At 47.2% G+C, this 23,999-nt stretch overlaps 1 protein-coding gene across 1 annotated transcript in view; it reads right to left on the minus strand.

Moving 5' to 3' along the window:
• The window catches only part of CDH23 (cadherin related 23), a 542,121-nt gene that overhangs the window by 232,584 nt on the left and 285,538 nt on the right, over positions 1 to 23,999 (minus strand). The window contains exons 9-10 of the mRNA XM_042780917.1: positions 21,231 to 21,343; positions 18,116 to 18,304 (exon numbers count right to left, since the gene is read on the minus strand). Coding sequence (XP_042636851.1) covers positions 18,116 to 18,304; positions 21,231 to 21,343 — 302 coding nt within the window. The remainder of the gene's footprint in view (positions 1 to 18,115; positions 18,305 to 21,230; positions 21,344 to 23,999) is intronic.

Raw genomic sequence — 23,999 nt, forward strand, 5'->3', positions numbered from 1 at the left:
GGTGGCATAGTGCCTAAGGCACTTGCCTGCTAACCAGAAGGCTGGCGGTTCAAACCCACCAGCCACTCCTTGGAAGGAAGGTTGGACAATCTACTTCCATGGTGATACTGCCTCGGAAACCCAAGGAGGGGTCGCTATGAGTTGGGGCTGACTCAATGGCACATAACAACAACAATTCCTGTCTACCACTGGCAACCATTGATCTATTCTCAGTCATTATAGTTTTGTCTCTTAAGAATGTCATAGAATCATGCAGAATGTAACAATTTGAGATTGGTTTCTCACACTCAGCATGAAGTCTTTGATATTAATTTAACTTTCATTTTACCTTGTTGTTGTTTTCAACCTGACATTGACTCATGGTGATCCCATGTGTGTCAAAACAGATGTATGCTCCAAAGGGTTTTAATGGCTGAGTTTTTGGACGCAGATCACCAGAAGTTTCTTCTGATGCACCTCTGGGTGGACTTGAACCTTCAACCTTTCAGTTAGCAGCCAAGCTCATCAGCCATTTGTGCTACCCAGGGACTCCCACTTCACCTTAGTGGTCTGCTTATTTTAGAACAGCCTCATCCCTATCAAGGCTCTAGGAAGTGACAGTACACCAACTGAGATGTTTCAAAAAATGGATGCAACACTGGAAGTGCTCATTCCTTTATGCTAGGAAACTTGGAAGATAGCTGTCTGACCAACCAACTGGAAGAGATCCATATTTGTGCCCATTCCAAAGAAAGGTGATTCAACAGAATGCAGATATTATCAAATAATATCTCACATCCAAATAAAGTTTTGATGAAGATAATTCAGAAACAGTTGCAGCAGCACATAGAGAACTACCAGAAATTCAAGCCACACTCAGAAGAGGATGTGGAATGAGGATTATCACTACTGAAGTCAGATGGATCTTGGCTGAAAGCAGAGAATACCAGAAAAATGTTTACCTGTGTTTTATTGACTACACAAAAGCATTTGGCTGTGTGGATCCTAACAAATTATGGATAACAATGTAAAGAATGGGAATTTCAGAACACTTAATTAAGCCCATGCAGAACCTATATATAGAGCAAGAGGCAGTCATTCGAACAGAACAAAGGGATACATGGTTTAAAGGTGTGTGTCAGGGTTGTATGCTTTCACCATACTTATTCAGAGCTGGACAATATGAAGAAGAATGTAGCATCAGAATTGGAGAAAGACTAACTAACAACATGCAGTATGCAGATGACATAACCTTGCTCGCTGAAAGTGAAGATGACTTGAAGCACTTACTGACGAAGACCAAAAACTACAGCTTTCTGTATGGATTACACTTCAATATAAAGAAAACAGAAATCTTCACAACCAGAACAATAAGCAACATTATGATAAATGGAAAAAATACTGAAATTACTTTGATCCACAATCAATGCCCATGGAAACAGCAACCAAGAAATCAAGTAATAAAAATGTATTTATTTGGGCCAATCTGTTGCAGAAAGCCTCTTTAAAGTGTTTGAAAGCAACGACGTCATTTTGTGGACTAATGTGCAACTGATCTAAGCCATAGGATTTTCAGTTACCTTATATGCATGTGAAAACTGGACAATGAATAAGGAAGACCAAAGAGGAATCGATGCCTTTGAATTATGGTGTTGGTGAAGAATATTAAATATACCATGTACTTCCAGAAGAACAAGCAAATCTGTGTTGGAAGAAGTACAGCCAGAATGCTCCTTGGAAGCAAGGATGGCGAGACTTCATCTCATGTACTTTGGACATATTATCAGGAGGACCAGTCCCTGGAGAAGGACATCATGCTTGGTAGAGTAGAAGGTCAGTGAAAAGAGGAAAGCCCTCAGTAAGATAGATTGACACAGTGGTTGCAACAATGGGCTCAAACATGGCTGTGATTGTGGGGATGGTGCAGGCCTGGGCAGTGTTTCCGTATACATAGGGTCCCTATGAGTCAGAGCTGACTCAATGGCACCTGACAACAACATCCCTATCAAGACTTGTGAGCATCTTTGCATGGACCAGCAGAGCTGGGAAGGTGAAATCTTGCATCACACTTAAGAAGGTTAGCCATCCAATGTGCCAGAGGAGGGCTTTGGAAGCAGGCGGGAGAAGAGGGCCAAGTGGATTAAAAAAAAAAAAAGCCTGGTAGGCCTGCTCTGTAATGTTAGCAGAATTGGATATTATTTCCTAATGAGGGCAATTAAAACAAGTCATTATGCTGAAAACAGAAAAGTAAACACAGATACATATGCTAATTGGCTGACTATTGATAGATGTTAGGGCAGCTGCCTCCTCTGGCTGCAATCGTCCATCTTCTGAATCCTGCCTCTAGTACTGCTAACTCTCCACCACCTCAGTTATTCCTCCATCCTCTACTGGTTCCCCTGAGCCTCCACCTCCCTCACGTCTTTGTTGATTCATCCTCATGTTCCCTAAAGTGAATTGTAACAGTGCACTGGGGCTGCCTAGTTCTCAGCCTGCTTCTCTGCTACTATCCACACACACTCCTTTCCTTAAGTGAGCTCCTCTGGAACCACAGCTTTAGATACAATTCAGACCTTTCCACCTCCAGCCTGGATCCATCTGGTGGTGGCTGGGTCCAGCTTGGCTCTGGGCTTTTGAAAGCGAACTACTAAATGTCCAGGATAGATGAGAGCCAGTTGACTTCACAATGGCACCTTGAAATCAGTCATGGTGGGAGTATTATACCACAGAGATCACCAAATGCTACAAATCAGCCCCTACCCTCACCCTGGATCCAATTGTTTGACATTTACCAGCACACCCAGCTGCATTCTCAGCATTTCCATTCGATGTCTAACAAACACGTCAAATGTAATATGCTGAGAGTTAACCTACAGATTCCACCTTCACTTCCCTAAATCTGCTGCTTACCATCTTCTTAAGTAAGTGCTCCATTCTAGTTATTACCCTTGTGTGGTCATTGTTAACTCCCTCCCTCCCTCAGTCCCCTCTCCTCACACATATCAACAAATCCTACTAATTCTCCCTTCAAAGTAGATTTAGGAGCTGACTACTTTTCACCCTTCCATGACCATGTCTCCTCTGAATGACTGTAACTGCCTCTAACCAGTGTCCCTCTTTGGTTTCTGCCCTCTACTGTCTATTTATCCCCTGTCAGCCAGACTGTTCTTTTGAAACTTCAATTAAATCAAGCCTCTCCCCTGCTCCTTGTTGTTGTTGTTGTTATATGCTGTCCAGCTGGACCCGACTCATAGCGACCCCTCCTTGGGTTTCTGAGGCAGTATCACTGCAGAAGTAGATTGCCCAGCCTTCCTTCTGAGGAGTGGCTGGTGGGTTTGAACCGCCAGCCTTCTGGTTAGCAGGCAAGGGCCTTAGGCCCGCAGGTCTACAGAGTCTGCAGCCCCTTGGACTCTCTGACTTCCTCTCCCAGTGCTCTCTTCTAGCCACAGGGGTCTCCTTGCTCTTCCTTGATGTGCAGGCACACTCTTGCTTCAGGGCCATTGCACTTCTGTCCCCAGCCTCTGGAATGCCCTGCCTCCCCACCTCACTCCACCAAGGTCTCTCCTCAAATGTCATCTTATCAGAGAGGCCTCCTCTGACCACCCAACCCTTCCCCAGTACTCCTTTAAGGTCCTTACTCTGCTTTATTTTTCTCCCTGACTCTTACCATCACTGTCGTATATATAACTTGTGTCTTTAGTCTTTCACCACTAGAATGTAAGCTGCCCAAAGGTAGGACTTTGTCCACTGTGTTCACTGAAGCATCTGTAGTACCTAGAATAGCTCCTGAGACTTAGAAGGTGCTCAACAAATACTTGTTGAACAAATGAATGAATGCATTTCCATCTCCCATTCAATCAAGAAGCCATTCTAGGACATCTCTTACACTTCCTGCCCAAGGCCTGTGAGCACATGCTACCCTGCATGCTTAGCTAGCCATTGAGTATCTTTTGTCTTGCTGTGTTATCTTACATAAAAGAAAATTCTCTCTCTGAGCCTGGTTTTACTCATGTGAAGAAAGCAGTAGTATCATCCACCTATTGATGCTAGACTCAGGCCACTTGTCAGGGCAAAGGAGAGGAGGACATCTATACATTTTAGCCAGGATGTAAATGGATAACAACCATGATTCTTAAACCTTTCTTTTCACTCTCAATTCCTTTTTCAAATTAAGTGGGTAACAGATGGAGAAACTGAGGCTTGGAAAGGGAGATGGCGGGCCTGCCCCATACCTCCAGGTATACAGTATTAACAGTGCTGTTGAAACCTCTTCCTGTCCCCCACCCCCACATTTCCAGGATCTATGAGAGCCTGTTGACATCACATTGGCAGCTTAAAATCAGCCATGGTAGGAGTATTACACCACGGAGAGCACCAAATGCTACAAATTAGGGCTCCCCCACCCCCAGTGCCTGCACTATTGCTCCTTCCAGGGGATGGAGCCAACAGGAAGTCAGGAAAGTGGACTTGGGCATGGGATCTGAGGCAGGAGCCCCTCCTTCTCCACAGCTGCCCAGCAGGACTCTTCACCTTCCTGTTACTTGTTGATTAGGACATTTCACAGCTCATGATCACAGTGATGGGGCGAGACAAAACTCCCAGCTGAGCTGAGCTTACCCCCACCTTTCAAGGCAGGTGATCAACAGAACACACTATCTGTTCTTGTTGGGGGTGTGGCAGGGGCTGGTGAATGGGGCAGGCAGGAGGAATGTGGAGGAATATACTGTTCTGAGACCAAAAGGGACTCCCCAGTGACAACAGTGAAGGGGCATGGGCCAGTCCAGAGGCAATGGAGAAAGGTAGAGGACGAGGTTGAAATTTGTTAGTTTTGCTTGATCTCAGTGGGGGTCTTCAGGAAGACCTAGCCACTGCACTTAGTGGAGCAAGCATGACTCCTCAGATAAAATGATTCCCATTCCCTCCATCCATGTCAGCTCTGCTTAGGAGTGTGTGTGATGGTGGCAGCAGGGAAGGAGACCACCAGGGAGGTAAGTGGAGGGGGACCAATTCCCCAAATCCAACATGAAAGTTGGACTCCAGCTGTTGGGAGCCACAGGAACTGAGTTGGGGAGGGGGTGAGGAAGAGGTACTGGCACCAGTGCCGCCAAATAGGCCCAGCTTCACATCTCTCTCCTAGGGCTAAGGGGCCTGGTGTAAATAGCATGCTAATTAGATTTACAGATGAGACTAAATTCAGAGGTGTCTGAATCACCACCAAGGACACCCTCTGATCCTCAAGGAGGTGGGAGCTTAGCATGCTGGCAGAAATCACACCATGAGATGAGCCACGGACAGAAAAATCCTTATAATCACCATTGTCATAATAAGAGCCTTGGTGAAGACAACTGGGGAGAAATTAATGGGAAAAAGCACAGGCAGTGCCATCCTGCTTCCCCTGGCTCCACTTCTAGAGCAGATATGCTTTGAAGCAGGGCTTCGAACCAGTTCTTCCTGGTTCAGTCATGGCCGATGAAGTGAAATTGGAATGGATGGGCCCAAATTAGTAAAATGTAGCTGACTAAAGTGATTAACTGAACAGGAAAAGTTATCGGTTGATGCTTTCCTAGAAATATAATCTTGCTCTTAGAAAACAGGGGCTATGTGCACATTGAATAACAACCAAATCTCTTGAATGGTACAGTTGGAAACAGCAGTGCCCCTTTCAAAGATGGCAGCTGACCATGCTGCTTTGAATATGTGTTGCTTTCTACAATTGTGGCAATGACCCAGTCTCCCACATCAGCTCGTGAAGGGCTCACTATACATCTTCCAAGTCTCCCATTCCAGCACTTCAACTCATTAATTTTTCCCATTCTGGCTATCATTCTTCTACACCTAAATTTTTAAAATTTGGATCTGTTCTAATTTTGTTTCATTAACCATGCCTGAATTGGTTTGAAACAGTTCAAAGCCCTGCTTTGAAGTCAACAGATATTTTCCTGGAAAGTCTAAATCTTGGGGGAGGGATCTGAGAAATGTGAGCCGAGGCTGTGAGACAACACAGGGATTGCAAAGAGACCTCTGCCCAATGCAGAGAGTGGGGGCACCAGAGTACCAGGTACTCCAGGTACAGCTGTGAATGCCAGCGCTGACATCACTCTGGTCTGGCTCTTGGCCCCTGTTATACATCAGAATCACCCGAGAATCTTTCAGAGACAAAAGAAATCTGGGCCTGGGATCCTGGTGCAAAGCCAGGTGGGGTCCCCCTGGCCTAGGGCATGGGGGAAAGGCAATGCTGGCCTCCACTTTTCCACCTGCCTTGCCTTGGTTGCTTTTTTGGTCAAGAGCCCTCAACCTGCCTCCTCAGCATTACTTCGTTGATGAAATCACAAGCTGGGTGAGAGGCAGAGAATGTCAGCGGCATTGCATTTATTTCCTTTATACCTCCTGGGGTGGGGGGATTTGGTGGGCCCTGATCAACTGTTCCAGGTGGCTGGTGATTTCCAGCCAGATCCCAATTATCTCCTTAATGGAGGGGGAAGAAGAGTCTGAATAATCAGAAAATCCCACATCCACAGATACCGAAAAACATACATCAGCCTCTGGGAAGCTAGCAGCCTGCCCTTCCATCTCCCCCACCTCTTCACTGTGTCTAGTGTTTGGTTTCTAATTAAAATTGCTTAGGAAATTAGCAACACTGGAGGTCTATGCCCAGGGCCACATCAGCAGGTAGGGAGAGATTAGTGGCTCACTGGTGGATCAGTGGTAGAATTCTCACCTCCTAGGAGCTCTGGTAGCATAGTGCCTAAGGCACTTGAATGCTAACCAGAAGGCTGGCGGTTCAAACCTACCAGCCACTCCTCGGAAGGAAGATGGGGCAATCTACTTCCATAGTGACACTGCCTCGGAAACCCAAGGAGGGGTCGCTATGAGTCTGGTCTGACTCGACGGCACATAACAACAACAACAACATGTGGGAAACCAGGTTCAATTCCTGATCAATGTACCTCCTTACCAATCAGCCAACGAAGGCTTGCATGCTGCTATGATGCTGAACGAGTTTCAGCAGAGCTTCCAGACTAAAACAGAGTAGCAGTGGTGTCACTAGGGAAGGGGTCACCAATGCAGTAACTTATGGTGTTACACTCACGTGAATGGGGTTGGCCAGCAACCCTCCCCTGGTGAGCAGAGTGACCCAGCCCCTATGAAGGGCCAAGCTCAGCTCTGCCCAGCCCCACTGGCCCCTCTTGCTGCTGGCCCCACTCTCTCCACAACTCCTCCTATCTTCTATTGGCCCAGGCGGAGATCCTCTTCTCCATCCAATGGCAGGCAGCATGGCCCTCCCACATGGTGGATGAGGTTGGGGATGTGGTGGTGATGATGTGTTACTTCACTGGGTGATGGGTGACACCAATCCTAGCAATGGCAGTGCCTTGGGGGCCCATTCCTCTGCATGCTGGCTCACCCACTGTGGACCCTGGGGACATTTTGGTTTTACCCCCATCCAACAGTGTCAAGGGGTATGGTCTATACCTCTGCACCCCCCTATGATGTCACTACAGAGTAGGAAGAAAGGCCTGGTGATCTACTTCTGAAAATCAGCCAGTGAAAACCCTATGGTCTGATCTGAAACCGATCACTAGGATGGTGAAGGACGGAGCTGTGTTTGCCCCACTGTGCATGGAGTCACCATGAATCAGGCTGACTTGATGGCAGAGAACACCATCATCACAAAGTTGAAGCTGGCGAATGGACTGCTGGGGCCCAATTGAGCAGGGACCTGTCAAGTCCAGAGCTGGACAATGGACTCTCAGCTGAGTTCATAACACAGAGCACAGGGCTTGCCTGGTCTTGTCTCCTGTCTTACCTCCACCCCAAATGGGTGCATGGCTAAGAAAGCCAAAGCTAAGAGCTAGAAAAATGTCAGCTTCATGCAAAAGCCGAGGCGGGGAGTGAGGTGAAGAGTCATAGCTATCAAGGACAAAAGGATGAGTTTTTAATTTTTTGTGTGTGTCATGGATCCCTTGGACAGGCTGGTGAAGCCCATGGACCACATCTCAGAATAACGTTTTTAGTTACATAAAGTAAAATACACAGGATCACAAAGGCATCTAATTATTTCGAAATACACTTATCAAAGTATTTTTTAAAATGGTGCTACAGTAGTGTATATGTGCTTCCTAATACATTATATAGTAAGGTTTAGCAGTGGGTCTAATAACGCCTGAAATTTCAAAGTAATAATGAGTGTCAGTAGTATTTTGCAATCCTTTGGATATGTGTTATATGATATGAAAATAGCTGAGATTTCTCTCGGGATCAAAGTCACAGGTACTGCTAGTACCACTGTGGTTCATTTCTATGTTCAGTAGAAGGAAAGACGCTAAGCTTCGGTTGTTGTTATGTGCCGTCGAGTTGTCTCCGACTCATAGAAACCCCTCCTTGGGTTTCTGAGGCAGTATCATTATGGAAGTAGATTGCCTAATCTCCCCTCTGAGGAGTGGTTGGTGGGTTTGAACTACCAACCTTCTGGTTAGCAGTCAAGTGCCTTAGGCACTATGCCACCAGAGCTCCCAAGCTTCAGTTGTTGTTGTTGTTGTTATTTGCCGTCGAGTCGGCCCCGACTCATAGTGACTCCTCCTTGGGTTTCCGAGGCAGTATCACTACGGAAGTGGGATTGCCCAACCTTCCTTCCGAGGAGTGGCTGGTGGGTTTGAACCGCCAGCCTTCTGGTTAGCAGTCAAGTGCTGTAGCCACTATGCTACCAGAGCAGTTAGAGGTTAGCAAAAATAAAAATGCACATTTTTCTTTCTCCAGGTTCCTGCATGCCTTTGTGGGGGTGGTCAGTGGACTCCTGAGTTAAGAATCCCTGGACTGAAGCTCAGGAGAGGCTCACAGAGTCTATACCGACGAGCTCGACCTGTGCAGAGCTGTGTGGGGAGAAGGGGTGGGAGAAGCTACAGGCTGGTCAGACTGACTAACAGAACAACCATGAAAACAAATGTAAATAAATACAGGGTGTGGGCTGTGGTTCCCTGACAGCACTGGAACACATGTGGAATGGAAAATGAGGGTGACAGAGAAAAATCAAGGCCAAGATTGCAATCTCCCCTCCTAACCACCCCCACCCCTTCAGTGCTCCCGAATATGGCATTTTCTCTGCAATTGGCTTTCTTTTATTTATTTGGTGATGTTTTCTCCTTGGGGAGGTGGGTAATTCTCTCTGTTTTTTCTATGCCCCTCAAACAAATGAATCGTGTTATCTCCTGCCTGAAACATCATCCTATGGAATTAGCTACTGCCAGATGTGTCCCTGATCACCTCTGGTAGTGGTGCGGGCACTCCCTGTTGCCTGACTTCCCTGCCCTTGCCTCTCAATCAGCCATGCTAGAGGTAGGGGACACCTGCCTGGTAGGACCAAACCTCTGAGATGGCTACCCAGTGGGCCCCAAACCCTGTGATGGAATGAATTCTTAATCCTGTAGTCCTCAGGGACCGCTGGAGGGGACCTGCCTCGAGCTGGAGAAGGCTGACTATCTGCCCCCATGAACTGAAGGGTCCTCACTTCCTTTTAAGGTCACCACTCTCATCATTGTTCCTCATATTCAAGTATGCTAACAGGATGTGGCCACTCATGTCTATGCTATTGTTTAAGCTCATCTCCTCTACAGAGATGGGGAAGTGAAAATCATCAGCATTTGCAAAACCACCACTAAGATAGGAGAGAATGGGAGCCATAGCCACAAATGGGAGGCCCTATAGCACATTCTGGGAGCTCTGTTAGCATAGTGGCTAAGGCACTTGACTGCTCACCAGAAGGCTGGCGGTTCAAACCCACCAGCCACTCCTTGGAAGGAAGGTTGGGCAATCCTACTTCCGTAGTGATACTGCCTCGGAAACCCAAGGAGGGGTCGCTATGAGTCGGGGCCGACTTGATGGCAAATAACAACAACAACATAGCACATTCCAGAAGCACAGGATTGAGACCTAAGAGCCAAACTCCACCACATACTGGCTGTGTGACCTCGAGCAAATCCTTTAACCTCTCTGAATCTCAACTTCCTCATCTCCAAAAAGGGCAAAATAATATATGTATCTTCCAGGACTGGGAATAATAATAAAACCAAACCCAAACAACAACAACAACAACAAAACTAGTTGCCATAGAGTTGATTCCAACTTATGGAAAGCCTGTGTGTGTCAGAGCAGAGCTGGGCACCACAGAGTTTTCAGTGGCTGATTTTTTCAGAATTAGATCATCAGGCCTTTCTTCTGAGGCACCACTGGGTGGACTCGAACCTCTAACCCTTTGGTCAGCAGCTGAGTGAACATTAACAATTTACACTCCTCAAGGACTCTCACAATAATAACAGTTAACATTTAGAAAGTGCTTTTTATGGGCCAGGCACTGTTCTAAATACAGGTATTAACTAATTTAATCTTCTTTTAACGGTTCTGTTAGGTAGGTAAGGAGCTCTGGTAGTGCTGTGGTAAGGCATTCAGGTACTAACCAAACATCAGCATTTCGAAGCCACAAGCTTCTCCATGGAAGAGAGATGAGGCAGTCTGCTCCCATAAAGATTTACAGCCTTGGAAACCCTACAGAGTTCACTATGAGTTGGAATCAACTTGATGGCAGTAGACTTGTTTTTGTTTTTAGTTGTTGTTGTTGTTGTTATGTGCCAGTGAGTTGGCCCTGACTCACAGCGACCCCTCCTTGGGTTTTCAAGGCAGTATCACTACGGAAGTAGATTGCCCCATCTTCCTTCCGAGGAGTGGTTGGTGGGTTTGAACCACCAACCTTCTGGTTAGCAGTCAAATGCCTTAGGCACTATGCTACCAGAGCTCCCATTTTGTTTTTGATATGAGGTAGGTATTTTTATTATCTCCATTTTACAGATGAGATAACTGAATCAAAAAGATTAAGTCCCCTAAGGTCACACAGCTCAAAAGTGGCAGAGCCAGGATTTGAACCCAGGTAGTCTGACTTCAAAGCCCTTATTTTTAACCACTCCATCTGCCTCTGACTTGTTAACCTGAGAAGGGATGCTCCAGGTGGTACTAAGTAGACAAGCATGTGTGCAGTCTGGGGGAGGTGAGAGCAGACGAGGCTCAAAGAGTCTCAGGTCCCTGTGCCTGAAGAGGGAGCAAGTTTAGAGGCTCAAAGAGTCTCAGGCCCCTGTGCCTGAAGAGGGAGCAAGTGCAAAGGAAAGGAGGACACGGCCTAATGTCAGGAGCAGAAGTGAAGTGGAAGCACCAGGCTGGGACACTCCCACTTCCATCCAGGTCCTCTTGAAGATTGGGATTTGCAGAATCTCACAGACTGACCAGTCCAACCCACGGTTTTCCAGAGATAGATACCAAAGCACAGAACGAGGATGTGAGCTGCCTGAAATCACACAGCAGCTGAGCAGCAGTCTGGAGGGAGAATCTGGCTCCATTTCTTTCTACCAGCTTCTCTGGGCAGGCAGGGTAGGCCTAGCAGCAGAATGCTGTGGTCAGCGTTCAAAATCCTGGGCTGATTTTAGCTCAAGAGGGCCTTTGTTGAAAGACTGAAGGTGCTGGCTCAGTGTTCTCCTAGGAGGAGTTCTGAAGGGTGGTTTCTATTGGGCTTTTAGGGGTTCCTTATAAGAGGGTTGCGGATTCTCAGGCTTCTTGTAAACACTTTAAGAAGAAAGTTGTTACACTGCAAGAGAGCCTCCAGTTGGACACTAGAAAGTACCTGGATGAACAGGTGGCCAAGGGGGTGGGAGAGTTTCCTCTGTAGGAAACTTTGCTACATTTTTTGCTCCCACTCTTGACCCCTGAAAGTCCATTTTCAGCACAGCAATCAGAGATCTTTAAGAAAGGTGACTCAGACCATGTCAACTCCCTAACTTCCCACTGCAGTCATCGTAACAGAAAATGCCTCCCGGTGCCTGACAAAGCCTAGCCCTAATGACACTACATCCTCATCTCCTCCCTCTCTCTCAAGCTGCCCCCAGACAGCCACATGGGCCTCTTTTCCATGGCTCAAAAATGCCAGGCTATTTCCCTCGTTGGGAACTCTTCCCTTGCAGGGGAGCACCCGCTTCTGGAACATGCTCTCTCTGCAGCTCCTGGCAGCTGCCTCCTCCTCACCACTTCACCTCAGCTCAAACTCACCTCCTCCTGAGGACTTCCCAGCACACTCAATCTAAAATAGCCTCCTACACCACTTCATCATTCACTCTGGTTATTGTTTTGTTAATATTCGACCCGAAATGATGTTGGTGCTTATTCCCTTGGGCTCCCCACTGGAAGGAAACTTTTGAAGGGCAGGCCCACATTTTCAGCACCATCTCCCCAGGACCTAGCACAGTGTCAGTCACGTATTAGGCAGGCATGTTTGTTAGCATGTTTGTTGAGCGAATGAATGAATACTCCCCTATCTGCATAAGTTTTGATATACAAGTTACCACCAGTGGCTGTCAAGTCGATGCCAGCTCATGGTAACTCCATGCGTGTTAGCAGAACTGTGCTCCACAGGGTTTCAGTGGGTGATTTTTAGGAAGTAGATTGGCACACCTTTCTGCCTCTGGGGAGACTCAAACTTTGAACCTGTCAGTTAGCAGCTGAGAACTTTAAACCATTTGCACCATGCAGGGACTCAGTTTCAAACAGTCCCTCAGACAGGCCAAGGGCCTGGCACAAGAATGAGGTCAGAAGGCCTTGTGAACAATTCCAGTTCCCAAAAGTATCCAGACATAGCAGTAGAGGCCTCTCTGTGGGGGTTATCGGTCCCCCTCTCCCCACTCCAACCCATTTCCTCTATAACTATTCTCACAGGCAGCAGTGTATACATTCTGAGACACTGTGGGTCAGAAGCAAGGCTTCAAACTGGTTCATTCCGGTTGGATCCCATACAGTGAATCTGAGTTTCCACTCCAGATATAAAAGCCACTGCCATCGAATTGATTCTGATTCATAGTGATCTCCACTAGTTTTCTGAGGTGGTAAATCTTTATGGAAGTAGATTGCCCCATCTTCCTTCCACGGAGCAGCTGGTGGGTTTGAACCGCCAACATTCTCAGTAGCAGGCAAATGCTTTAGGCACTGGGTCACCAGAACTCCTTATTCCAGATATACTGGGATCTATGGACTCAAGGGCAATGAGTTTTTTTTTTTTTTAAATACAAACTGGAGATATTGTTAAAATGTAGATTCTGATTCAGTATATCTGGGGTGGCGATGCAAATTCTCATCAGGGGGTTGAACTGGAAAGAACCAGTTTGAAGCCCTGGTCAGAAGTGAGACAGAAATTAAGTGGTTTAAACATTTCCAACTCCTGAGAAAAAAGATGTGATGTAAATAGATGGCATTTCTCCTGACTGGGCAGGAAGAGGAACTGGCAATTTTTAGCTATCTGGGTCAAGCTGGAGGGCTTGTGGATAATACAAAACAATATTTAAAAACAAAAGCCCTGACAGGTATTTATAGGGACAGTCCACCTGCCTCCCTCCCCTACACTCTCCTCTGTTGGTTTAACCCCTCAGAGGATCCAGAACACCAATTATCTACTGCATTTAAGGAGGAGAAAAAAAAAAAAAAAAAACCACCAAACTCACTGCCATGGAGTGGGTCCCGACTCATAACGACCCCTCCTTGGATTTCCGAGGCAGTACCACTATGGAAGTAGATTGCCCAACCTTCCTTCTGAGGAGTGGCTGGTGGGACCAGCCTTAGGGTTAGTAGTCAAATGCCTTAGGCACTATGCCACCAGAGCTCCCTTTGAGTAAACCCTAAAACCAAAGTTTCACTGCCATTGAGTCGAACCCAAATCACAGTGACCCCTCCTTGGTTCCCGAGGTGGTATCACTACAGAAGTAGATTGCCTAACCTTCCTTCCAAGGAGTGGCTGGTGGGTTTGAACCGCCAACCTTTAGCAGTCAAAATGCCTTAGGCACTATGCTACCAGAGCTCCCTTAAGGAGGAAAGTGGTTCTTAAATGCAGTAGATAGAATAGAAAATTCCAAGCATCCCAACCAACCCACCCCATGCAGAGGGGAAGCTGGGAAGCTGCAGGCAAGGGCAGGAGAGGAAAAGTTGACCCAACAGGAAAAAGCACAAATGATACGTTGAGAGCAGGGGGGCGGGTAAGGATGTGGTAGGAATCCTAGCAGGGGAGTGTGTGGTTATTTACTGTGGCTGCCGGGACACGCCCAAGAGCTGGGCTCCATGGAATGAGGCTTGAAGTTGAAAATCAGAGATGAGATGGGCCACACCAAAGCTGACTTCTGTGGCCTTTGCCTGGAGAGCTTTTTTTTTTTTTTTCTTTTTTTCCTGATTTGCATCACAACCATCTATTTGCATCTCAACTGTCACACTGGACAAACGGGCGGTTGTTGATTGCAGCCCAGCCCCCGTCCCTTCCTTCCCTGGCTTCTCTGAGTTTTCTATAGCTGGGCCAAGGAGAAGAAATTACTCAGGGACAATTGACAATGCAGATGGAGTCCTTGGAAGATAGAAATGACCTCCTTCAAGCCCCTTTGTTGTCTTGAATGGTCTGGTGGAGCCTAAGTTCAGAAAGGGACTGAGCAGATCTTTGCTCTTGGGGGATGATGGTACAGAGTCTATCTGGCCTTTGCAAATCAGATTAGCATCCATATTAGCTGTGACTACAGCAAAGTCCCAACTGACAGGTTGAACTGCTTCCTCCTCCTCCTTCTGTTCACCAGCAGCACCCTCTACCGCCCCACAGTGGACTTCTGAGGAAGTCATCCTTCCTTACACAAACTCCTGGGAACTGGACTTCAGCACAGGGATACTGAGGACCGAATTTAGCAGAAACACTGGGCTACCTCATTTCTAGTTGAGAGATCACATATGTTCCAGCTACGGCTGCTTTTATTATTTAACCCTTCATTAACTCAAGCAAGGAGCTCTGGTGGCATAGTGGGTAAGGTAACCAAAACCAAATGCTCTGCCTTCGAGTCAGATCAGAATCTTAGCAACCCTTCTTTGGGTTTCTGAAGCAGTATCTCTACGGAAGTAGATGGCCCAACTTTCCTTCCAAGGAGTGGCTGGTGGGTTTGAACCGCCAGCCTTCTGGTTAGCAGTCAAATGCCTTAGGCACAACTCCACCAGGCATTTGGCTGCTAACCATAAGGTCAGCGGTTCAAACCCGACAGCTACTCTGTGGGAGGAAGTAGAGGCAATCTCCTTCCATAAAGATTTACAGCCTTGGAAACCCAATGGTCAGAATCAACTTGATGGCAATGAGTGTTGTTGTTGTTGGTGGTGGTGGTTTCCCAGATAGCTGGCAGAGCACTAGTCCTGGGTTCCCCTGGTGAGCAGACAGGGACAAGATGCCTGCTGTGGATGGGCCAGCCTAATAGGGAGACAGACATGAACGAAATTATCCCACTAATAATCGTAAGATCACAATGACTGTAAGTGCAGGGGAGAATGGCATGGTTCAATAGAACCTGGAATAAAGGAATATGACTCTCTCCTCTCCTCACTCTCCCTTCCTGCCTCCAAAGTTGCTCAGTGAACATATTTTTCTGCCATGCCCAGCAAATCCAGTCACCTCAACCAGGACATAAACACCAACAGCTGTATTCTCTCTCCAAAAAGGGAACGGCAAGAAATGAGATGACAATTTAAAATACTTCTTTGAGAACATCTGCCTGATTTCTTTTCTGAGGATCCCTGATTTTTCCAGATCTGGACACTGAGGAAGCACTCAAGTACCAGGGGCCTCTCTTCTGTTCCTGCTGGCACCATGGCTGAGCACTGCACGTGTGCACTGGAGTCCGGCCCTCAGTCATGGTGTGGTGCCTTGCTCTTCACCCAAGGTGGGGTACAAGCTATACGAGCTGTCTCCCTCTTGGGCTGCCTCCAATGTCAAGCCCAAATTCCTTGGGCTAGCATTTGAGGCCCTGCGAGGTTGTGCCCAGCCCACCTTCCAACCAGTATTCCATGCAAACCCTGCCTCACTTCATGGGTTACTGCCTGCTCGCTGATCTACCTGTGGGTCTCTGCCTCTCCTCACCAGCCTCGACAGCCAGCCTTCTGCCTTGTGTTCCCTTTCACCATCTGATCGGTGCCTTGAGGCTCAGCTCTTGTCTCCCTTACCCATAATGCTTTTCCTGATCCTCCTAGTCCCTACTGCCCCTTCTTCATCTGGACCTTCATGGCCTGTAGTCTGGCTCGAGTATCAATACGAGTTTCAGTGGTTCTCTTCTCTCAGGCAGTGTTATTACCCTGACGCATAGGATGGGAACTCTGAGGTTGCTATTTGTCAGCAGTCTCTAAAAGGGGGAGCCTGCACTCCAGCGGGGACACAAGATGACCCACTACAGTGCGAGAAGATATGTTGTTCTTATACTTTTTGTCTCTGTCTTTTAAAATTGCTACATTTTGGGTATGTTTCAAAATGGACATACTGTATTTGAACAGGAGTCCCTGGGTTGTGTAAATAGTTAATGTACTGGGCTACTAACCTAAAGCTTGGAGGTTCAGGTCTACCAGAGGAGGTTTGGAAGAAAGTCTTGGAAATCTACTCGCAAAACATCAGACATTGAAAACCCTGCCGAGCATAGTTCTACTCTGACACTCATGGGGTCGCCATGAGTTGGAAAAGGCTTGACAGCAACTGATCGGTTATATTTGTACAAACACATTGCTAGCCTTTTGGGATAAGGACCACAGGTTATACTTCCTAAACTTCTCCAAAGGACCAAATACATAGCTCTTTGTAAACAATAGGAACTCAAACGTACTTTAGTTATCTTAAACATGTACATGGAATGACTTAGCAGGAGATGGAGAAGCACAAGTGTACACACAGACACGCTTGCACACATGCATCCATCATTCATGCACACACTGTAAGACTGATCTGCTCATGTGGCCCTGCATCCCTGGGGAAACAATGTGGCACTGAGAGAAGCTGATGGGAGATAGAAACAGGATGTGGGGGAAGGGCTAACGAGGCATGTGAGGTGGTTTGCTAGGCAGCCAGAGAGGGGCAGGAGGAGTAAGGGAGGACGCGGTGCCTGGAGCAAGGCCGACATTGGGCCCCCGTGTGAAGAGTAATTGAAGAGAAGCACCTCAGGCTGGAGAACCTAATGGAATTCCTGAGCAGAGTGGGCCGGGGGGAGCAGCAGTAATAAATAGAAATCCTATTAACGATTGTGGCTGCTGACGAGCAGTGGGGATGGGACGCCACGAGGATCCTGGGTGGGAGGCAGGCTGAGGATGCTGAAAGATAAAGCAGCCCCTGTCCAGGTCTAGCCCCTGCCCAATGATGGCACAGTGGGGATCATGGGGTCCCTGGTACCTCCTCCCTCCCTCTGTCCCTCTCAACTGCTCCCTCACTAATGGCTCACGTCCCTTCCTTTCAGACAGGGCTCAGCCAGGGCAGGTCCCAGGGCAAAGAGATGCAGGTGTCCTGAACCCCTTCTGAATTTTCTTGGTGCCTGGGATCCTCTCAGAAAGTATCCCGAACTTCTCACATGGGAAAAGTGGGGGACCAAGAGCAAAAATAAGACTTCTGTCAAAGTTATCTTGAATCTAGGAGCCTCTAAAGTTGGGTACGTTCACCCCAGAGTGGGCATAAGGTGATCAATCCAACAGGGCATGGGAAATACACTTATGGCTTATTTCTACCTTTGAAAATTTCTATCTTTTGTGTAAATATCTTATAATATACATACTGTATTAGTAAGACTGGAGATCTGGTAGCACAGTGACTAAGGCATCTGACTGCTGACCAAAAGGTTGGTGGTTCAAACCCACCAGCCATTCTGGGGAAGCAAGACTGGGCAATCTACTTCCATAAATATTTACCACCTAGGGAACCCAATAGGGGGTAGCTATGACTCAGAATCAACTCAATGGCAGTGGGTTTGGTTTTTATATTAGTAAGATGGTCATGTATAATTTCTTACCATGGTCAAGTGAATAATTTCTAAAAAAATAAAGACACACATTGGAGTTGTATGCTCAGATGTTTTCTCATAGGGTGTAGAGGTAGCCCCAAAGTTGGGAGATCACTGATTTGTATAGCCTTGTTTATCTTCAGAACATAGCAGGGAAAGGGTTGCAGCAATGTGTGTAACCATTTTATAGCTGAGGATCTGGGAGCCCAGAGATGCCTAACATCCTCCCCAGGCTGCACAGTCCAAGAAAAGCTGTGGGTCTGGATGGGTCGTGTGTTCTGGGGACTCACCTCGTCCTTATCCACCACTTGGATGAAGAGGGGGAGGGCAAAGCCAACCTGGGCCAGCTCTGTAATGGCCACACTGTACTCAGAGCTGTTGAACTCCGGGGCATTGTCATTGATGTCAATAACCAGGATGTTGAAGGTTGTGGTGACTGTGGCATCAGATGGGGTGCGGTCATCATTCAGCTCCGTGCCCTGCAGACAGAGGATGGACAATCGAGAGGTAAAGGCAACCATAATCATAAAAGCTATCACAGTGCTAACCAGAAGGTTGGAGGTTCAAACCCACCAGCCACTCCATGGAAGAAAGATGGGGCAATCTACTTCTGCATAAAGATTTACTGCCTCAGAAACCCAGCGTGGGATGCTATGAGTTGAAATCAACTGGATGGCAGGGGGTTTGGTTTTGGTTTTGGTTCTCACTGTGAGGCATTGTACTTTATGTGAATTATCCCATCAAATCCTTACCATAACCCCGAAAGAAGATTCTGTCATTAGTATCCCCATTTTATTGATGCTGAGGACACTGAGGCTCAGAGAAGTTAAGTAACTTGTCCAAAGTTACACAGCTAGGGTAAGTTTCAAACTCAGTGTGATAGTTGGAGCTGTGTGTCAACTTGGCTGGACCACAATTCTGTGTGGTTTAAGCAATTGTGATGTGGGTTTTTCCAACGATGGGATCAGATGTATATGTTTTAAGCAGCCAATCCGTTGAAAGGGAGTTTCCCTAAGAGTGTGTCCTGCTTCCAGTATATTTATGGACATCCTGGGAAAAGGGACATTCTTCTGTGGTTCAGGATTCTGTTGTACTACCTACAATTGTCCGTGAGCAAACAATCCACCATTCGGCCTGGAGATCTTGGATTCATCATTCATTGGAGTCAACAGCCAGTATACTGCCTGCCAACCTTGAGCTCGTCAGCCCCTGCAGCTGTGTGAGTCAGGAAAAGACTCCAGCTTGACGTTTGATCCAAGAACTTGGGACTTGCCAGCTTCAATAAGTGTGTGAGCCATTTTCCTAAGATAAATCACTCTCTCTCTCTAAGCTTTATTGGTTTTGCTTCTCTAGAGAACCCAGTCTAACATACTCAGGCAGTAGGATTTTAGAAACTGACAAAAGGATGATATGGAGTAGGAAGGACAAGACAGATTTGGTGGCTCATCTAACAGGAGACTTATTTAATTTGACAGATAAGAAACTGAGGCAAAGACATTTTGTGCAAGCAGTTACTCAAGACTTAATTGAGCATCTGCTTTGGACTGAGCACTGTGCTAGACAGTGAGGCTTTAGGTCAGACTTGGGAATAGACGGCCTCAGGCACCATGGCGCCCAATCTCTAGGCCCTTCCTGATGAGAGTTCTGTGGCTCAAAAATACTCAGTCTCAGTTCCATCTCAGCTTTCTGAACCAGAATCTCTGGATGAGAGACCCAAGGAAAGGACCTGTTAGCAGCTCCCCTGGGATTCAGATTCACAGCCAAGTTTGGGAACTTACCTGACATTCTATTTAAAGATGGAAAAATTGAGTCCAGAGTCTCACAGTGAGCTGTTAGCAGTGCTGGGACTAGCAAGAAGCTCTCTCCTTTTGGAGCTGACCCCTCTCATCAACAAGAGGAGCAGAGAACAGGAGGGGAGAGCTGGGAGGGCCTGTGATCTAAGCACTGGGTGGGGGAGCCAGAGGCTGAGTAAAAACCAAATGAAACAAACTCACTGCCATCGAGTCAGATCCAACTCATAGCAACCCTTCCTTGGGTTTCTGAGGTGGTATCACTACGGAAGCAGATTGCCCAGTCTTCTTTCCAAGGAGTGGCTGGTGGGTTTGAACTGCCAGACTTCTGGTTAACAGTTAAATGCCTTAGGCATTATGCCACTGTTCCAAACCAAAAAAACCAAATTCACTTCCATCAAGTCAATTCCAACTCACAGAGACCCCACTGGGTTTCCAAGGCTGTAAATCTTTGCAGAAGTAGAATGCCCCATCTTCCTTCCATGGAGCAGCTGGTGAGTTTAAACCACCAACCTTCTGGTTAGCAGTCAAAAGCCTTAGGCACTGTGCCACCAGAGCTCTTACCATTGCTCCAGCCCTCTTAAGGTCAAGAGGAACAATTATGTACCAGGCTAGGTGGCACTATCCTCCCCATACTAATGAAGGGCCTTCTTCCAAGACCTCTCTTCTCAGTTCTTGAGTCAACACCTCCCCTCAATCAATGGCTGGGTCTGGGGAGGTCCCTGTGGCCCAGGCAGGATCCACGCCCCTAAATGGGTTTCCCAGGGAATGGTTTAGCAAGTCATTGATTTTAATTAAAACCAGGTGAATGGCAGGTGACTGCAGTGCGGGTGGGGAGCTGAGGCTCCACCATATCTAGGCAGGGCTTCTGGCAGCTTCAGCCCCCATCCCACTACAATACTGCTTCCTTACCACTAAGAAGGAGCTCTGGTGGTGTAGTGCCTAAGGCATTTGACTGCTAACCAGAAGCTGGTGGTTTAAACCCATCAGCCACTCCATGGAAGGAAGACTGGGCAATCTACTTTGGTAAAGATTTACAGCCTCAGAAACCCAATGGTGGTTGCTGAGTCAGAATGGACTTGATAGCAGTTGAGTTTTTTTTTTTTTTTTTACTCAGCAATAGCCCGAGGGAAGCTATGAGATTCTGAAATGGGATAAGACCTCAGAAGAAGTGTAAACTCAAGAATTCAAGTGGGCACAGGGAGCTTGGAATCACGGAATAAAAGTGAGGACTATGAATTGAGTACCTACTATGTGTCAGGAGTTTTATGTTGTGCATTTATACCTTATAGCAGTCTCACAACGGTAACTTAAACTTTCTCTGCCTCTACTTCTTCATCCTCAAAATGTGGGTAAAAGTCCTATCCTATGGGGTTGATATGGATGCAAAGTGCCCAGCAAGGTATCTGATATGCCCCACACTTGATAAATGTTGTTCTCTTCCACACAAATCCCAGGAGTCAGCACAGGGGAGAGGGTGGAAGTGATGCACTTCCAGAGGCCTCCAGCCAAGGTTGAAGCCTGGGACATGGCTGGGGATTGGCACAATGGCCTGGGAGTAATGGTCCCTGGCCCCTATCTACCTGGATGAAGATGCCCACCACCCAGGCCTCACCTTCACGGTCAGAATGAAGCCGTGGCTGTACAGAGGATTCTCCCGGTCTAGCAGTCCATTCAAGGTCAGTGCTCCGCTGATGTAGTCCAGGGCAAAGATGCTGTTGGTGTTTCCTGCAAGAGAGAGGCATTCCTGGGTATGACTGTAGCCCAGATCAGGTGGCATGCAACTGGGCCAGGGCTGCTCTCTGAGCATTAAGCATTAAGGACTCATTGGTAACTTAAAGTGGACGCTGGCTCAAGGAGCAGAGTGGAAGGAGCATGAGTGAACTTAGGAGCACACAGCCAGGCAGTAGACAGCTCCTCCCCTTCTCCAGCTCTACTGTGGGGTCCACACACAGTGGGCTCACTTTAACTCTCACATTAGGGAAAAAGCAGAGGGGAGACAATTTGCTCTTCTTTTAGACTTTAGGGCAGGGGTTGTTCTCAGCCAACCCTCTGCTGAGTTAACTGCGTTGGTCAGCAAGGCAGCGCACTCCCAACTGGGTTAGTGGAGGCTCCATCCTGTCCTCCCAGCACACTGAGGGGGTCACCCAAAATGGGATAGGCTACTGTGAACCTGTACAAGTCTCAGATCAGTTATAGACAAGAGGCTTTGAGGGCTGTGACATGGGGCCAATCAGGGAGGGGATGTCCTTCTAGCCTCACCCTGCCTAAGGCTTCCTTCTTTGGCCACAAAGGGTGCTGGCAGGGGCCAGCAGAGGCCGGGGCGGACCTGGGTGCCCTTCCTGCTGGCTTTCATATGGCTGTGGTTGTGCATTGGAAGGACAGGGCCATGAGGAGGCACACACGTGCCTGAGTGTGAGGAAATGACTTTAGCCAGGAACTCTGCTGCTGGGGAAACAGGGGGCTGCATGCTTTCACTCCTCTCCTCTTTGATTCATTCACTTCACAAACATTTGTTGAGCTTCTACTATGTGCCAAGGACACAATCCTAGAGGTGGATGCAGCTCTCAACCAGGTACTCAATTACAGAGGGATCAGATGCAGTGAAGCATAGAGCTGGGGGAACGTGGGCGGCCCATTCCAAACCAGATATGGGGGTCAGGGAGAACGAAACTTCTGGAATTTGAGGGGGGGAGTAGGACAGATGACTGTGAAGCACCAGAGAGGTCTGGCTGTTCCTGCTCCCTCCCAGCGCTGACCTGTCCCAAGGGCCAGAGGCTGAACTTGAGAGCCAGGAAACCTCGAGATGAGCCCCCAAAATTGGCAGGACCCTTTAGGGCTTCTGAGCCTCCCAAAAGCAGAGCTGAAAGGCTTGCCTTGCCTGAGGAAAAACTTCAGAGCCTCTGCCTCCCACACCCTCTCCCATCACATACTCAGGCCTGGGTTCCAGCTCCCCAGCCCCCACGCCTAGAGGCCCATCATTCCAGCTTTTCAATAAAGGTTTATTCGTTTCAATAAAGGTTTAAGGAGCCCTGGTGCTCAGCTGCTCAAGTGTGAACTGCTCCTTCTGTTAAAGTTCTGCAGTTCGAACCCACCAGCTGTCATACAGGAGAAAGATGTGGCAGTCTGCTTCCATAAAGATTTACAACCTAGGAGACCCTATGGAACAGTTCTATTCTGTCCTATAGGGTCACTGTGAGTCAGAATTGACTCGATGGCAATGGGTTTGGTTTTTAGTATTAAAGGTTTAACTGATTCAATTTTGATCTTTGTTATTTTTTTCCTGTAAATCATTCACAACTCAGAAGCCCATTGTTGAATGGTGTACTTTAATTTTTGATTTAGAAAAAATTATCAACTGTAACACCCTCAGTGGTGTCTCCTCAATCAAAATCCACACTCCATTCATGGTCACATTACCAACCTCCAGCTTAGAATCTGGCCCCAGGACACACAATACTTCTCACCCTGACCTAGGTCTCTGCTCCAACACACTTGCAGGCGAATACCACCAAATGGGCACACAGTCACACTTGGGGAGACTCCCTCAACACACACATACACACACACTCATATACATAGTCACATACACCATATACACTTCAGTTTCACGCATCTATCTGTGTAGAATGCAACTTCCAGTCTCCTGCTGAGCAGGAATGACTAAGTCCCAGGACTGACAACCAGAAAGGTTTGTACCCAGGGAGCTGATAAGGCCACTTGAGCGAGGCAATAAGTCTGATGCTACCACTGTAGCCATGGCAACACTCCTGGGACACTGGGCTCTGGTAGGGGCAGGGTGGGTCCAAGCAGGAGAGGCCAATGGCTTGTCTCATTCAAAGATCAGTTGATTGATTAGTTCACTTATTCATTAGTTCATATCGAGCACCTACTGTGTACAAAGTCTTCCTCCAATCCTGACGCCATATTTTTCTTCATATAGTCCAGCTTCTTGTATTATTTGCTCAGCATATAGATTGAATAAGTAGGGTAAAAAGATGCAACCCTGATGCACCCCCTTCTTGATTTTAAACCACACACTGTTCTCTTGTTTTGTTCAAATGACAGCCACCTGGTGTATGTACAGGTTCCTCATAAGCACAATTAAGTGTTCTGGAATTCCCATTCTTCTCAATCTTACTCACAATTTGTTTTGATCCACACAATCAAAAGCTTTTGCATAGTCAATAAAACACAAGTAAACATCTTTCAGCCAAGATCCATCTGACATCAGCAATGATATCTCTTATTCCACGTCCTCTTCTGCATCCAGCTGGCATTTTTGGAAGTTCTCTGTCAATATACTCCTGCAATTGTTTTTGAATTATCTTCAGTAAGATTTTACTTGTATGTGGTATTAATGATATTGTTTGATAATTTCCAC

Source organism: Orycteropus afer, unplaced genomic scaffold, assembly GCF_000298275.1.
Source record: "Orycteropus afer afer isolate SDZICR_OR568_19922 unplaced genomic scaffold, OryAfe1.0 scaffold00070, whole genome shotgun sequence".
Taxonomy (NCBI): domain Eukaryota; kingdom Metazoa; phylum Chordata; class Mammalia; order Tubulidentata; family Orycteropodidae; genus Orycteropus; species Orycteropus afer.